Source organism: Diceros bicornis, chromosome 6, assembly GCF_020826845.1.
Source record: "Diceros bicornis minor isolate mBicDic1 chromosome 6, mDicBic1.mat.cur, whole genome shotgun sequence".
Taxonomy (NCBI): domain Eukaryota; kingdom Metazoa; phylum Chordata; class Mammalia; order Perissodactyla; family Rhinocerotidae; genus Diceros; species Diceros bicornis.
Window position 1 is genome coordinate 61,381,030 of NC_080745.1, and position 16,105 is coordinate 61,397,134.

Sequence of the window (16,105 nt, forward strand, 5' to 3'; positions counted from 1 at the left end):
TGCCTGCTCAAGCTCAAGAAGTAGGCCTTTCACACCCTCTTCTAGCTCTCACCTGGGTCCATCATCCCGGGGTCACTTGCTAGCATTTGGGGTTGTCACTCAAAAAGAAAAGAACTGGCCCACATTTCCCAACCCTGACTTGTCACATCCTAGAAGAGAGATAGAAGCAACAGAAAGGTGACTTCTTCAGCGAGGCCTGCCATGAACACTCCATCTAAAGCACAACTCTTTGTTCTTTTGATTCAGAATATCCTGTTTTTTCCATCATGGCACTTATCACAGTTCCACAGGACATGTTTACTAGTTTGGGTCACTTGTCTGGTCTGCCCCCAGCAGCCTGCAAGCTGCAGGGAGGCAGGAATCATGCCTGTTTTCATCATCTTTGGAGTCCAGCAACAAACAGGCCCCAACATATCAGAGGAGCTCATAAGGCTTTGCTGATCGAACACCAGGTGGTAACCAGAAGACGGCTTTAACAGCAACAGGAGTTAACGTGTAAATAAATATTTCTCACCTACCTGAAAGGCTACTGAGTCGCTTCTGCTGTTCTGTGATAAGAGAAAACATATACAGTGTAAGTGAGATTTACACAGACGTGGTAAGACCAGGAAGTCCTGGCATAACTTGTTAGGGCCCCAAAATCTGCATCCTCACTGTCTTCTGGACTTAGATGCTGTGTAGACCAGCTGAATGCAAAGGTATTAATAAGGCTCCCATTATCCAAATGTAGTGTCTCCTTTCCCCCTCCCCCTAGATCCACACCAGGATTCAGAGAACTGTCACTGTTTTCTAATTGTTTACATCTTGTCTCAGGAAAGATGATGTGATCACTGAAAGAGACTCTCCCAACTCCCCTGGTTCCAAGCGAGCAAGACCTTATATGACCCCAGTCTTGGTACCTTTTGAGGGAAATATAATTATAATCATAACTATGGCAGCTACCATCTCCTGAGAGCTTGCTAAATGCCAGACGTTGTTTTAAGAGCTTTCACATGTGTTAACACTTGCAGTCTTCGCAACTCTAGCAGGTAGGTCGGCACTGGCTGAGAGACCGCAGATAAGAGGCACAAACTACCCAAGATGACACTGAACAGAGCTAAGTCTAGAACCTGGGTTCCCCAACTCCTAGTCTAGGGTTCTTTCCAACTCTAATCACCAGGCCCTCACTGTTTCTTAACATCGAAGGTCTATGGATTTCTCACTCTCCTGGGTGCTTGCGAGGAGAGGAGGCCAACATCTCCTTTGGAGAGTTGTGTGTACGTGCTATGGGATAAACACAAAAATGACCTTTACCTTCCACAGCTGCTAAATATAAAGCATCCACGTAGATAAAAATAGAACGCTTGCCAGCCCATGGGTGCTGTCATCATCCCCCTTGGCCGTGTCCCCACCCTCCCTCCAGAATCAGTGTGGGCAAGAAGTAAACAGAGCAGCAGCGGCACTCGCAGCTGGTGGAAGCGGCCCTGTCCACCTCTGGTACGTGGACGAGGCTCACACTGGACAACAGAACCCCAGCAGGCTCAGCTCTGCCAGCAACTTGTTAGGTGACACTGATCAATCACATAAACTCTCAGCTTCAGTTTCCTCGTCTGTTAAATCAAAGTGCTCACTGGATCTATGGTTCCCAAACTCTGATCTGCAAGCCGGAGGCCAGGCCTTCTCCAGCAGGCAAAAGCAAATTTATTCAATTTAGAAGACTATATTGTTCCCACTTCTGAGGTGTGAAATGGTCGGTCTTTCAGAAAATGGCATGTGATATAGATAACAGCAATTGTTTTTCAGGGGTGTTATTTAGCAAAGTTAGAAATGAGCAACCCTAGGGCAGTCCCCAGACCGTTTGTGACCATGAGATCCAGAAGTCTGGGAACCACCGAGCTCTTGCTCTCCAAAGGGGTCCATGGACCGGCAGCACCAACACGCCATGCAAGTTGCTGAAAAATGCAGACTCTCAGCCCTCTCCCAACCTCCTGAATCTGAAGACTCTCACAACTCGATGCACATTAAAGACTGAGAAGCTCTGAGCTCAGGGACCCATGCACCTTTTTCAGTCCCGAGAGTTCTCTGATTCAAATCCTCCTTCCCAGACTGATCATAAGCGTGTGTGCACGACCGTCAGAGCCAGGCCAGATGCACAGTGCCCCTCTGATTGCTTGCAGGAGGGGGAGCTGACTTGGAGAGACAGGGTTATCATTACACTGTGCCCTCGGACAGTCTAGGCAGGAAAAAAAGGGAATCTTTTCTAAGATAACTAAACTAGAATCCCAAAAGTGGAGTAAAGGTATCATTCTCTCAAGAGACTTTGCAGTAATTAAGAAATTGTTTTTACAGGTACCATCTATGAGGCAGGGCAGAGCTGCCAGGCTGGGCAAATTCCAAAGCAAAGCCAAAAACACTTGACCTAAAGCCCGCTAACGATTAGTAATCCAGGCGGGCCGGCTGGCGCGTCCATTCTCCTCAACTCTTCCTGCCCCACCTCCTTAAGGAACATATGGTTTGCTCTTTATGGGAAGCTGCTTTTAATTCCAAAAAACTAATGTACTTGTATCCTTTTCTGAAGGATGTGTGATTCAGGCTGCACAACTCTGATTTTTAAGCCCAAGGGCAAGACTTTGACAAAAGAAAAAGGCAAGAACCAAAGGCATTTGGAAAAATAAGAAGAATCCATTTGTTCAGGAAAGAAACAAAAAGGAACCACAGGCATTTCTGTGCCCAAAGATGTCTCAGTAGGTGTCATCAGAGGGACTTGGCAGAAGCAGCTGACATCACACTTGGCATTTCCCAAAAAAACCAAGTTGCCTTGGGAATAAATCCCATTTTTAAAGAAATTGACTTTCTTTCTGGGAAGTAACTTGCTTCTGTTTGACTGGATTTTTTTAAAAAAAGTGAGTCACAAAGAAGTTCATAGAGAACCAAAATTTCACTTTGTCCTGCATTACGGACACTTTCTGGGCAGAGAAAGCCACTGCCAGGAAGGGGTACAGTGCTGCTGAGAGGGGCATGGGCTCTGACACAGCTCAGTGTTGGGGTTGGGACCCTTTCTATCTTTTGAGGAACAAAGGTTCATGGGTAAAAATTAATATGGGAGCCACACATACGAAAAAAATAAAACTGCAAAAACAACTATTTAAGATTTGAGTGGGAGGATTTTAAGTGAGAGAAAATGTTTCATTCATCTGCTTTTCAAGTTAGAAGCAGGAAACAGAAAAATCCATTTAACATGGAAAACAATTAAAAATAGACTCCACTCCCATTTTCATCCAAGTCAATGCAGAGAGAGGGGCAGGGGAAAAAAGTATGAATAGGCCATCAGGGAGTCAAGAAAAGAAAGATTTGGTACCGAGCTTTGGGCTCTGAAAAAAATGATTAAACCTCCACGGTTCTTTGAAATTCAGACTAAAAAGACCTTTCTACACTAGGAAACCGTATGAAAACTTTGCATTTCACACTGCAAAGGACTTTTGTGAAGGGAAAGTTTATTCCTCTATGGAATTCCAAAAAGGAAAACTTGGGATTTAGAATCATCTTCTGGAATTTTAAAGTAGAAGGGTCAACATATACAATTATTACCTCAAGGCATATGTATACCTACATATACGTTATTATCTTCACCTAAGATGCCCCTTCAGAGAAGGGGAAGAACCAACCAGAAGCAGTCAGAGAAACTATGGAAAACAAACACGAAAATCCTCAGCAAAGCTGTCTAGGGTCACGTAGCATAAGGGGCAAATAGCCACGTGATCAAGTCCCCAGAGGGTGCACTGAATGATAGCTGAGTGCAGTAACTGCTGGCAAGAATGAAGGCCAGTGAGTCACTAAGAAAAAGTTCAGTAATCTCTATTTTAGAGTACAAAAACATGTTTTAAATTTTAGAAAACTTTCCATACACTATGTTTTCTCTTTTTAATTTTGGCACTCAAAATTCTGCTTTCTAGAAAATTCATGTCAAAGAACTAAATGATTTAGAACTAAACACCATACCTAGATTTTCCCAGCAAAGCTCTGAGGAGAATGCTCATGGTGAGGAATTAAGGAGCACAGACTTTTTCCTTTCTGTCTTCTTTCTTTCTGGCATTACCATCTGGAGAAAACTGTGGATCCCCAAGGTATGGAACATGCACCTCATCAGTTTACTTATGCAGACATCTGACATCATCCCAAGTCAGGTGCCTCTGTTTGCCTGCTGTATCTACTTTGTGGGTCATGGGAGGGAGTAAACTGGGGCAGAGGGCCTCAGGGAAGGATGGGATTTGTGAAAATTTCCTTGGAATGGCAGAATTCTTGCCCCAGATGTCACAGAATAGCTATGTTGATTCCAGTGTGCTGAGGGAGGGGTGCACTGTGGAGCTCCCTTACCTCGATTGTGTTGCAAGAGCACAATTGTAGGATTGACAATTGTTGTGGAAGGGTAGGCAGATGATGGCTTGCTAACTGGTGCAAAGGTTTGGGAATCAGTTCCAACATGGGACGAAGAAACTTCATTTAGTAGAGGACTCAAAGCCTGAAAAGAAAACAAACACAGTAACTAACTGTAAAAACATGAAACCTAGAGTTAATGCTTTTTAAAAAGAAGAAATTTAAAGCTTTACAAGGACCTGAATTATAAAAAGAAATGTAATCAATGAGACATATCATTAAATCTAGTTAGAAGTTTAATCTGGAATGCTTATTCTCTTTGTTGGTATTAGTAAGGGGAGAGAGGGAAGGTGAATGTTACTGCAAGTCTCAGCAACATCATTCATTATTTTCATCTGGTAATAATTGTGATCAATCCGGTTACTGAAAAAGCAAATTCAAATCAAAGTAGAATAACATGCAAAACTCATGCAATTCCAAATGCGATCCAAGAATGAGAGCTGGTTTAACTGGGAAAAATCAGGAAAGTTTAGTACACTTGTTTAAGAAACATGAGACAATGTGAGGACAAGAAGCCATCAACGTAAGAATAGGCAAGAGTTAAATATTGGTACTGTTGGAAAGTAACTCCTATCATCTACATCACTGAACAACCTCACTAGCACTTGCTTCTGAGATGTAGATACTGTCCTGTCCTACTGTGACACTTTTTCACTCCAATATTGAGTGACAAAGATCTTTGAAGTAAAAACTTGTGAAAATCCCAACTTCAAAAAGCTTAGGTCTCTGCCAGCAATACCAAAAATATTATTACCACTAACTTTATAATCTGGATGATGAGAATAAAGCTAGTCTTCTTAAAGACATAAAAATAAGACCTTGAAATGTATTAAAGATATGTAAACAGTTTCCTCTATTATGACTATAAATTTTACAAAGCCAGAATGTCATTCTTACAGGGTCCAAAGAACCCTGGAGTTACTCTCCAGATAAAACTGTGATTCAAAGCAATTAGTATGCCCCATCAGAGATCAACTGCTCTGTAAGCACCTACAGGACAAGGGCCATGCCTCTCTTCCTCCTTTCCCCCTGCACCCACCACAATGCTCTGTGGACAGCAGGTGCTCAGTAAATGCCACATAAATGCCAGGAGCCATCTACAGCAAAGGTGTTTCTGAACAACTTTTGTGGCAAGAGAACATGTGCCTCTCAAAAGAGAGGAAGTGATTGTCAGCACCCAGGACAGCTCCTGACACACAGTAGGGGCTTCCTAAAAACACTGGCTTGGTCAGTCTGACTCTTCTGAAAGTGCCCTAATGTCAAAGCTGCTATTTATGAGCAGCAGCCAAGTTTAGTGAATAAAACCTTTTCCCAAGACTCGAGGGGCACAATATCATCTTGTACAAAAGTGCCTCACCTCAATATTTTCACTTGTGAAGTGGAAAACAATTACACTCATCCTAATTTACCTCCAAAGTGATGTAACAAAGGTAAATGACGTATCAGTGAAAACGCTACCATAATGTGCCCAAGAAACACAAAAAAATCAGGCATACAGCTCTTTAAAGTATAAATGCCTAACATGACGTATGGATGGATCATCTGAGTGCTAGGCATTTTACAAATTTTGCTCTGTGGCACAAGTCTTATTTCTGGGACATCACACAAAAAAGGCTATTGACTAAAAGAAGCTGGATCAATTAACATGAATTTTCTTCTGCCCTTTTACTCTCAAATAGCTGCCGATGGAGCAGATATCAACTAGTAGCTTGGCCACCACCCACAAGGGATCCTGCTCTTCCTGACAGTTCTCATTCAGTGGAGAACCCAAGCAGTTTCCTTTTTCACCTTTCACTCTGTTACCCAGGGCCTAATCAGAAGTTATCAGGCCAACTGAAGTCTTCCTGGGAAGTCCGCACTACGCTGATCAGTCAGGTTTGAGAAATGGAGGACACTGTGTCCTGGCACACCTGAAACAAACTCAATATGAAAATCTAGATCTACTCGAGTGATAAAGTATAAGGCACACAACAGACCTACTGTGCACCAAAAATAAGACTCGCTTTACAAGCTGCTCCAGAGAAACATTCTGTGCCAAAGGGAAGAATACCTGTAGTCTCCAAAACAACAGTGGCTTCTAAATTCACCTATAAGTTAAGTTAGGGTGAGGCAAGTGCATCCAGGAACAATCTAGCATTTTCCTCCAACAGGGCTGAGTTGCAAAGCTCAAAGCTAGGCTATCCAAGCCCCCGGGCCACATTTGGCCAGGTCCTTACCTAACTGCATTGGGCTGCATCTAGAGACTCGAGAAGAGGTCCCAGCCGAGGATGTAGCTGTTCTCAGCTTTGGTGTGCCTGATATCTGACTATAAATTCTCTTACAAGCCAAAAAACTGTTTCCTTCCTGCTTTCTGCCTGACTGGCTTCAGTTTCATGAGCCATTTGAGCCAGTTTTGTAGACATACCTCTTTACGCAAAGGGTTGTCAGTGAATGTTTATTTCCACCAGCCAATTGCACGACCCACTAGATCACTATATCTCAAAATGTGGTCCACGGACCCTCAGCATCAGAATCCCCCAGGATGCGTGTTACCAAGTCCAAGTCCTAGGCCCCTCCCCAGACCCACTCAATCAGAAACTCTAGGAGTACAACCCGGAGCTGACAATTTCAAGGAGCTTGCCTGCCCCTCCGATGATCCCATATACCCAAAGCTTGAGCACCGATAACACTACTCAGATAAATCCTCTGAAAGCAGGGGCCATTCCTTGTTCATGGCTGTACCCACAGAATCTAGCAGGATGTCTAGAACATGGTAGAAACTCAATGAGTAATTATTAAGTAGCCAGTTAGTTACTTATTTTTAGTCTAGCCCCCATTTGCTAAGGTAAGTCCTCAGTAACATAGCTCACATTTATTAGGCACTCTTTCTGTGCCAAGCACTATAATAGGACCTTTTACATACTCGGTCCCACTGCACCCCACAGCCCTGCGAGAAGATCCACGCATCCCCATTTTGTGACTCACACTGAGCTTCTTTCAGATTCTCTCAACTCCCAGGGCTCCAAGGAGAGAACAGACTGCGTACTCTGACTCAGCTTTTTCTCTAAAGCACTTGGGCTTTCCCACCTATGATGGAGACTCATCCCTCACAGGATGGGACCTGAGGCGTCAGGTACTTTAACTTCCCATGACTACTGGGGCACTGTTTTGCCACAAAGGCCCCTGGGAGACACCACTCAGGGGCCCCAGAAATTTTCTGCCTTTTGAGGAAACAGTCCTAACATTTGTACAAGGCTTTTATATCTATTTGTTCAATTAAACTCGACTGTTGTTTTTCACCCAGTCTCTGCCACTGCTGTATACAAAAGAGAGTTTGTTTACTTGCTAAATCAACAAGAGCGAATCTTTTCCTCCCCTGGAATCTCCCTGCTGCCATTGGCTTTTCCACATAATTCTTCAGCTCTCAATATTACATCTGCTTGGCCTCTGAAGAGTATAACTAACCAAAGGAAAAGCCACAGAGATTTTCTCTGAGGGAAAACCAAGTTCTTTCAGGAAGATGTGCATTTCGAACAGGACATAGAGGAAGAAAGACTTGACAGACTTGTGAACAGCCACAAGAGTCCACAGACACACACGGGAGGCATGCACTCTAGTGGAAGCAAACATGGTCCCAGTCATGACACAAGCACAGTGGCAGCCAACACTTCCCTCAGAACTTAGTACTTCAGTGAGAAAGGGGTTTTTTACTGCCGGGAGCAGACATTCAGGAAAGCCATGAGGAAGGGATTCCAGCAAGCTTACGGTACTTGAAACAGCTCCCGTGAGGTCAGGCTCCGAGACTCTGCGGAGGCCCTCTGGTACCGGAGGGACCAGCGGAGGTGGTGGTGAGAAGGATGGTGGTGTCTGGCTAACGGGGGGTAAGGAGCCAGGAGCGCTGGCTGGCTGGCTGTGGTGGGCCCGCCTCTGCAGATGAGGGGGAATGAAATCATCTAGAGTCGGCAAGGTCAGAGGTGAGCCGGCAGGGGCGGTCGCCGGGATTGGGGGGCCAACTGGCCCCAGAGATGCTGGAGGTCTGGTAGTGCCTTCTTGCCCTCTGTCAGTATTAACCAGGTAGAGAGGGACAACTATTACCTCCGGCTGGGCTGGGCTGGAGGAAGTGGCATCCTGTAGGAAATAAGGGGGTCATTACATAAAGGGGTACAGCAGGGAAGAAGGAATTCCATATTTAAACAGTTGAGAGTGTACGTGCAATGATGTACTCTGAGAAATATTTAATCAGTGCCCTTTCCTCGGAGTACATGAGACAGTCGGTGCTAGCCAGTTGGCCTCCTGACACTCTATGACACAGAAGGAACCCCATCCAAGTTTACTTTCCATCCATCTATTTTTGAATCCTTTTAACACTTTAGAGAGAGAAAAAGAGAGAACAACAGAACAGGCAGGTAGGCTGTGCTTAGCCCCAAAACTGCTTGCAGAGCCTGAAATCTTGGGAGTAAATACAATTTCTTTGGCACCTTGCTATAAAACAAACACTCCGTATCTCACCCTATCGTTAGTCTACAGATTCCACAATCTGGCATACTTACATATTTACAGAAAAGAGAGAGAGCAAGACACAGAGAGGACTGTGCTGAGATGTTTAGAGAGAAGAACTCGGGATTCAAGCTGCAGCAGTATTAATAAAGAAAGAGAAGGTAGGGCAGCCCAGAAAACAAATGAGCTGCTGGCATGAGTTTCAAAAGAGACGGTGTAGAAGACAGACAAACATTCCTAATTCCTTGCCTTGGCTGGATAACACGGCTGCAAAAGGTAAGGTTCTTTTCTCTTCCGGTTTTCGGGATCAGAGGTAACCTGGGGGCCTAGGACAGGTGGTCTCACTGCGTCTGGGAACGAAGGCCGAGTGCCCAGGGAAGGACTCTCGCCATCTTTATGGATGTCAAAGAATAGCTTGGGAGGGTCAGGAGGAGGAACAGAGAGTGGCTTTTCCTTGCCGGCTGTGCGGGAGGCAATGCTGGGAGCTGGTGCTCGAGTGGCTGCAGCTTCCAAGGGAGTGCCTGTGGCTGGATCACGTGCAACACAAGAGGAGTTTTCCGATGCCACTGGGCAAATGTTATTGGATAAACAAGGTACATATAAGCTGCTGACCTTTTTATTCCCAACTGCCTCATGACGTGGGTTAGAGCTCACATTCTCACTATAAACTGTCCTGCTGGCTACATAGTGGTGCCGCGGCTGGGATGAAGCAATAGGGAATGTGGAACCCAGAAGCGAGGGCCCAGGACGCACCACACCTTTGGGAGCTGATCTGGCTGCCAGGGGGACAGAGACAGGCTGAGGTCGTGAGGGATTCTGCTGGCTGGGGGTGCTGGGTGGGACGTAAGGCTTTGGTGAGCGCCGGTAGAGGGAGTCCTTATAGGGACCACAGACGGTGGGGGGCTGCCATGCAAAGCGGTCCTCTTTAGGAAGAGGAGGGTGTGGGGGAAAGAGAATCTTTAGAATCATTTTCAAGACACAATATCAAAACAGGGAAAAAACAAAGAAAGAGGTGGGGAAATGGAAAGAAGGACGACCATTAGAAACAGCAGTGTAACATGATCTGAAGAAAAAAACAATTTTTGACATGTTTTTAAGCAAATCCTCAGCTTAGACTCCTCACGGAGTCTATATTTCTCTTCTAGGCAAAGCAGGGGACTGAATCACACTCACCTGGGGAGGCAGGCCAGACTCTCCTTTACATCCCAAGAAGGCTGATCTCAGCCCAAAAGAGGCCGTGTGCTAAGTAAACGCTGACACCAATCCTTGGTTGACCTGCACCCTTTTTAGACCTGACTGAATAAGGGTGCCCAACAGCTAAATGCCAGTGGAAGAAGCCCCAGAGCCCCCAATTTTTCTCATATCTCCTTTCCTCAAAGATTTTTCTCTTTAAGCCTTTGGCTTTAAAAGTTCACTGAAACTCTTGAATGTCTTTCATTCTTTTCCCTTAGGAAATGCAGAATTGGAAGAATCATCCTTATTTGTGTTCACAGGAGACAGATGTCTTAATTGAAGCTCTGAGATTTAGCACTCAATTCCATAAGCATAACAAATTAAAGCTCACCAAGAAGAGAATGCTAAGGACTTAGAATCCACATGTGCTCTTTTCTCAGAGGAAACAATTTGATGGAACTAATTATTAGAAGGAAGACAGGCATGAGATTAAAAGCACGTAGTCTCCCATTTTTGATGTACACAGAACAAAGGCACCAGGCAATGAAGCACTTGATTGGCCTACTGGCTTGGATTGTGTCTGGTTTATCAAATTCCAGCCCCTTCCTCATTCCCACCCCACCAGCAGGCCCAGAGAATCCTAGAGCAGGGTGATAGGCTCAGGCTCCTGGCTTAAGCCCAAAGCTCTGGTTCCAGGTTCAGAGCTAGAAAGCTGTAATTCACATCTCATTCCCTTTCCCTCAACAGGGATCCTAGCTCCTCCTTGGGTCTCAGAGGGGCAGAGGGCAGGAAATGGGGTAAACCTCCAGGCTGATCCTCATTTCAATGAAAGCCATCTGTGAACCTGTGGCCGAATGGGGAATTAGACCATAAGATGAGGAAAATAAAGTTTATTTTCTTAGTTTATGGACTGAATATCTGTGTCCCCCCAAATTTATATCTTAAGCCCCTAACCCCAAGTGATGGTATTTGGAGGTGGAGCCTTTGAGAGGTAATTTGGGTTAGATGAGGTCCTGAGGGTGGGGCCTCTATGATGGGATTAGTGTCCTCATAAGAAGAGGGAGAGAGATCACAGCTCTAACTTTTCACCATGTGAGGACAGAGTGAGAAGGCAGCTGTCTACACGCCAGGAAGAGAGCTCTCTCCAGGAAGTGAATTGGTTAGCACCTTGGTCTTGGACTTCCCAGCCTCCAGAACTGTGAGAAATTTCTGTTGTTTAAGCCACTCGTATTTTGGCTTATTTTGTTGGAGCAGCCGAAGCTAAGACACCTAGACTTTCTTCATTGGCCCCTGTCTCCAAAGAAAGCCCAGTACTGGAAGAAAACCAGAACCTTCCTCCAAATTGCACAGGTGAGGTATGTTAGAGTTTGGTCAATATCTGGTAATGAGCTGTAACCAAAAACTAGGAGGGTGCAAGGATGGGGGTCTATTTTAGGGTTGGTTTTTTATTTTATTTTTATTTTGTGTGAAGTTCGGGTAGCAAGGAAAAGGGATGTTAGCAAGGATGAATAGGTGACAAATAAACAAGTTTTATGAGTCTGGTTTAGAGTACCAACCCAGAAATAGTAAATAACCTGTCCCTTAACAAACTCAGTTTTCAAGTTACAAATAACCTGGATGAAGAAGAAACTATTTGGGTATCCTAGGCTATCTCAATACCACGGGCACAGGGTGCCCATGATGGTGCCAGTGGAATGTGGTCACATGTACCAGCCAAAAATACAAATGAACAGCCCCTCTTCAGGGATCAGTAGGAGCAAACCTTCCAGATGTACTCACTTGGTTTCAGCGAACTTAGGCTGGAGGCTGGAGCATATTTACAGACTCAACGATGCTCTCTAGAAACAAAACACTCAAACTAGCACACGCTAAAAGGACTGTAGTGAGTTGATAATGGTTGTCAGGGAGGTAAGTAAAAGACAATTTTGAATTAGGCTCTGATTTACTTTTACTTTGAGCTCGAGTGTCCCACATGTGATTCCTTCTTGTCCAAAGATAGAAATCAGTTTCAATGAGTTTTTAACTTAATTTGGCTGTGGCCATTTATGGTGCCAGGGCTGCATTACATCAGGCATGAGCCTTCCCAGGGCTTTGACCCTGTAGAGAGGAGGCTTCCCCAGAGTGTTGACAACGCACTCAGAGCCAAAGGCCTTCCCATCCTGGGGCTTCTTTTAGCCCTAAAGAAGGAAGGGGACAGGCAGTCACTTTACATGGAAGGAACTACTTTCTGCTTTATTGTAAACAATGTAGGAACCACACAGGCAGTTCGCATTCCTCCCCAGCTGGCCACTAATGAAATTCCGTTTCTCTTTTTAGAAGGTGGGGCAGCGAAAAAATGGGGCTGCTTGAAGAATTTTATATGTTCCTAGTTTATACAGTTCTAGAAACTACCAATCCCCACCTCCACTGGGACCACCATGATGATGCTGTCAGTGAGAGGGAAGCCCTGGTTCTCTGTTGCAGGGCAGAAGGTGAGGCTGGCAGGAGGAAAGGCAGCCTATGGGAGCATCAGAAGAAAGGATTCCTCTCTGGTCCATGAGTTTCCTGGACCCCAACTCAGTCCTTCTGAGAAAATGCTAGGGCTGCAAGGGTCTGAGAGTTTTCTTCAGCTGAAACCAAGCCAGGGCAGGCCCCAGCCCAGTGACCTTGGCTTTGTCTAAGCCAGCGCATACTTATAGCTCTGGCAATAGCTATACAGACATTTTTGCATTCAAAAAACAGATCCAAGAAGTAATGGATGACCGAAAGGTTCTTGAAATTTGGATGGCCAATTTCACACTGAATATATAGAACAAAACCTCTATATCAGAATTTACCAGGTTCCCTTTAAGATGCCCCAGTAAAAGGAAAATTCTTGGATAGTGACAGATAAGAAAATATGCTATTCATAGGAGATATTACAGGATGTTCACCCTTATTATGAGGCTCACCCTTATAAACTCCTTGAGGGTAATGTTTAACACGGTGATCTGAACACAAGAAACGCTCAATAAAGCTGTGGTAAATAAATGTGTTTAAAAGGAATTTTTATTTACTTTGCATACTTTTAAAACGATCTCTTTAGAAGGGCTGTTTATGAAGCCAGAAGGAATTAGTGAGTTATCCTTTGTGCTAAGTCGCTGATAGTGGAAGAGGATGTGCTTCTACACTTGCCTTGATAATCAGCACTATGTCCTATCTGGATACAGCCAAATGCATCCTTTCTTGAGATGGCTGGGAAGAAGTGTGCCATAGGCAGCACACTAACACACTGGGAAAAGTCTTAGAAATGGGAAAACTATGGCAAGTCATTTACTGGACAACTGACCTCTCAAGTCCCCACATCTAAGGAGGACTTCAGGAGGCCAGGCACACTCGCAGCTCCTGGGTCTGACCAGTGGGCCTAGATGCACATGACTGTACCTATGGAAGACGAGCTGTGGCGGGGGACGGAAGGCTTAGTGGTGCTGCTCAGCGCACAAGGCAGATGATTCAGCATCCACTTCTAAGCCCGGGAAGACAGGGGTCTGCAGAGAGGAAGGAAGATACCATCTGACACGGTTTCATTTCAGTAGTCAGCACAACTTTATGTGCTCAAGAGCCAGAGGATCATACAAGGTGGGGGTGGGAACCAGGAAGGCATGCAGAATCCCTGGGCTCCTCATGAGTTCCGGGAGCACCTTCACAGAAGGCAGGCACAGGGAAGTAGACCACACAAGGAACACATTTCTGCCACATATTTGAGCAGCACAGCTTCCTTCAAGAAAGGACTGCTTCATTCCACAGATGTGGCTCCTCTATGCAAAAATACTCTTCCCAGATTGCGTGAATTAAAACAGGGTCTATTCTTTTCATCAAACTGGCAAAGTAGCAACAGGGAGGGGAAGGAAGAAAGATCAGGAAAACAACCTAGGGGGATCCCTACTCCAATTGTACAACTTTGGGGGATTTTCTTTTGTAGGGTCGAGCTAGGTGGTTTAGGCTCTGCTGTACTGCCATTCTGACCTCTAGCCACCTGCTCCTGGGCCACTGGATTAGGGTCTGGCCACAGCTACCTGACAGAGAGATAAGGATAGAGTTGCTGGAACTCTTACAGCCCCAACTGCAGCAAATTAATGGAATAAACACAACAGGGCACTCTTCCCTTGAATGTTCTACTCTGCAGAGTTTTTAACAGGCTCAGAACTTTTTCCCACTTATTCAAGGCTAAACAGATTCCCTCCTTCAGAATATTGCCACACACATTGGAAACCTAGAAAACATCGGGCCTATATTTCCAATACCCTGGTACAGACCAACCTCATCCCATGCCTCTGCTTCCCTTGACCCCAACCTCTCCCTAACTCTGGTCCTCGCAGAGCTTTTCCAGAGTGGGCCAAAAGAGCAACTCTGAACCTAGTCCATCAACTAGCTGAGCAAGCTAAAAGTCACATGTTGAAGCTAAAAGACTCGGGAACAGGCACCACTCACCAGTCCCCACACCACCCGTGGGCACAGGCCTACCTGGGGCTTGTCGGAAGGAAGGTTGGGATGCACACTTCTGTAGCCCTTGGCAGCAAGTGAAGAGGGTTGGGCGTTTCCATTGGCATCAGCATTGGAAGAAAGCCTCCATTCATCTGAGACACAGAAAAAACAAAGAGAAACCCCTCACTCACAGGGAACACTCCCTGGTCCCCCTCTGATTTAATAAGGGTCCCTGGTGGAAGGCTCAGGAGAAGAACAGAAAGAACTCAAGAGAAACCATACCTGCTGAGGAATTCTCTGACTCCAGAACTACGTGTGGTGCAGAAAGGATGAAAACAAGAAGAAAAGGGGCAAAGAGAAATGGTTACATTTGCAGGAAACAAGTATGTACTGCAATAGAAAGAGGAAAATCCAGCACCCTGTTGCCTGACACAAAATGCCCTCAGTCGCGATGGCCTAATTACCATAGGAACCCACTCGAAACCATGATGTGCTCACAGGCGCTGACCTTTGAAAGTACAAGGCTCACATTCACAGTAATGAAGCAACAATTGTTCCTTAACATTCTTATTTTACAGACAAAAAGGCAACAGAACTCTCTACTGTCCAGTTCCTACTCACTAACTCTCATTTCCCTTCTTCAAGCCCGACGTGGGCTCAGAGTGCCCTCTCCTCATTAACAGGCTGGGCTAATTAACAGACTGGGAGAGGAAGAAGTAGATAAGCACTTTTTCCATGGCTGTTGGTGCTAGGCTGGGGGAAGAGCGTGATTTAAGCCCAGAGGTATCTGCTGTGATAAGGACTTTTTTTCTCCCTGCCTGCTTTTCTTCTTTCCATTAAACACGCCACATAAACACGCCAAAATCTAATCACGCTTTCTGGGTTTTCATTACACCACAAGGCACCCTTGCCCTTCAGCTGGTTATCACCCTGCCCTCCCAGCCACCACCCAACACATCTCAGAGACCCTAAACCTCTCCTAACTTGACAAACCTAGCACCAGGAGGCAGTAGAGCACAGTGGTTATGAGCTCAGTTGGGAAGGCAGCTGGACCTCAATTCAAATCTTGGCTCCACCAGCCAATGGGCTCTGTCATCCTGAGCAAGTTATAAGCCTCAGCTTTCCCATCTAAAAAGTGGGCATAATGATGTGCCTGCTTCATAAGTGTTGTTATAAGAATTCAGTGATATAATGCATGAGAAATGCTTAGCACGGTGTCTGGCAGAGCTCAGTAAACGTTTGCTATTTATCATCATCTTCTACATCATCTCTTGTTTCTATTCTCTATCCTTCACCTAGCCTAGGGGTCGGCAAACTTTTCTATAAAGGGCCAGATAGTAAATATTTTAAGCTCTACAGGCCATATGGTCTCAGTCGCAACTATTCACCTCTGCTATTGTAGCACACAAGCAGACATAGACAATACGTAAATGAATGAGCGTGGCTGTGTCCCAACAAATCTTTATTTATGGACACTGAAATTTGAATTTCATATAATTGTCATGTGCCATATAATATTATTATTTTGATTTTTCTTTCAACCCTTTAAAAATATAAAAACCATTCTTAGTTCATGGGCTGTACAAAAATAGGCATGGGC

General features: G+C 45.1%; 1 protein-coding gene across 8 annotated transcripts in view; it reads right to left on the bottom strand.

Moving 5' to 3' along the window:
- SORBS1 (sorbin and SH3 domain containing 1) overlaps nt 1-16,105 on the bottom strand; it is a 218,966-nt gene that overhangs the window by 81,049 nt on the left and 121,812 nt on the right. For 5 of the 8 annotated variants that reach the window (XM_058543599.1, XM_058543598.1, XM_058543595.1 and 2 more), the window contains 4 exons: nt 14,545-14,657; nt 8,158-8,520; nt 4,354-4,498; nt 519-548 (listed from right to left, as the gene is read on the bottom strand). In XM_058543599.1, the coding sequence (XP_058399582.1) occupies nt 519-548; nt 4,354-4,498; nt 8,158-8,520; nt 14,545-14,657 (651 nt within the window). The remainder of the gene's footprint in view (nt 1-518; nt 549-4,353; nt 4,499-8,157; nt 8,521-14,544; nt 14,658-16,105) is intronic. The other 3 variants (XM_058543601.1, XM_058543600.1, XM_058543602.1) reach the window with 1 other exon arrangement.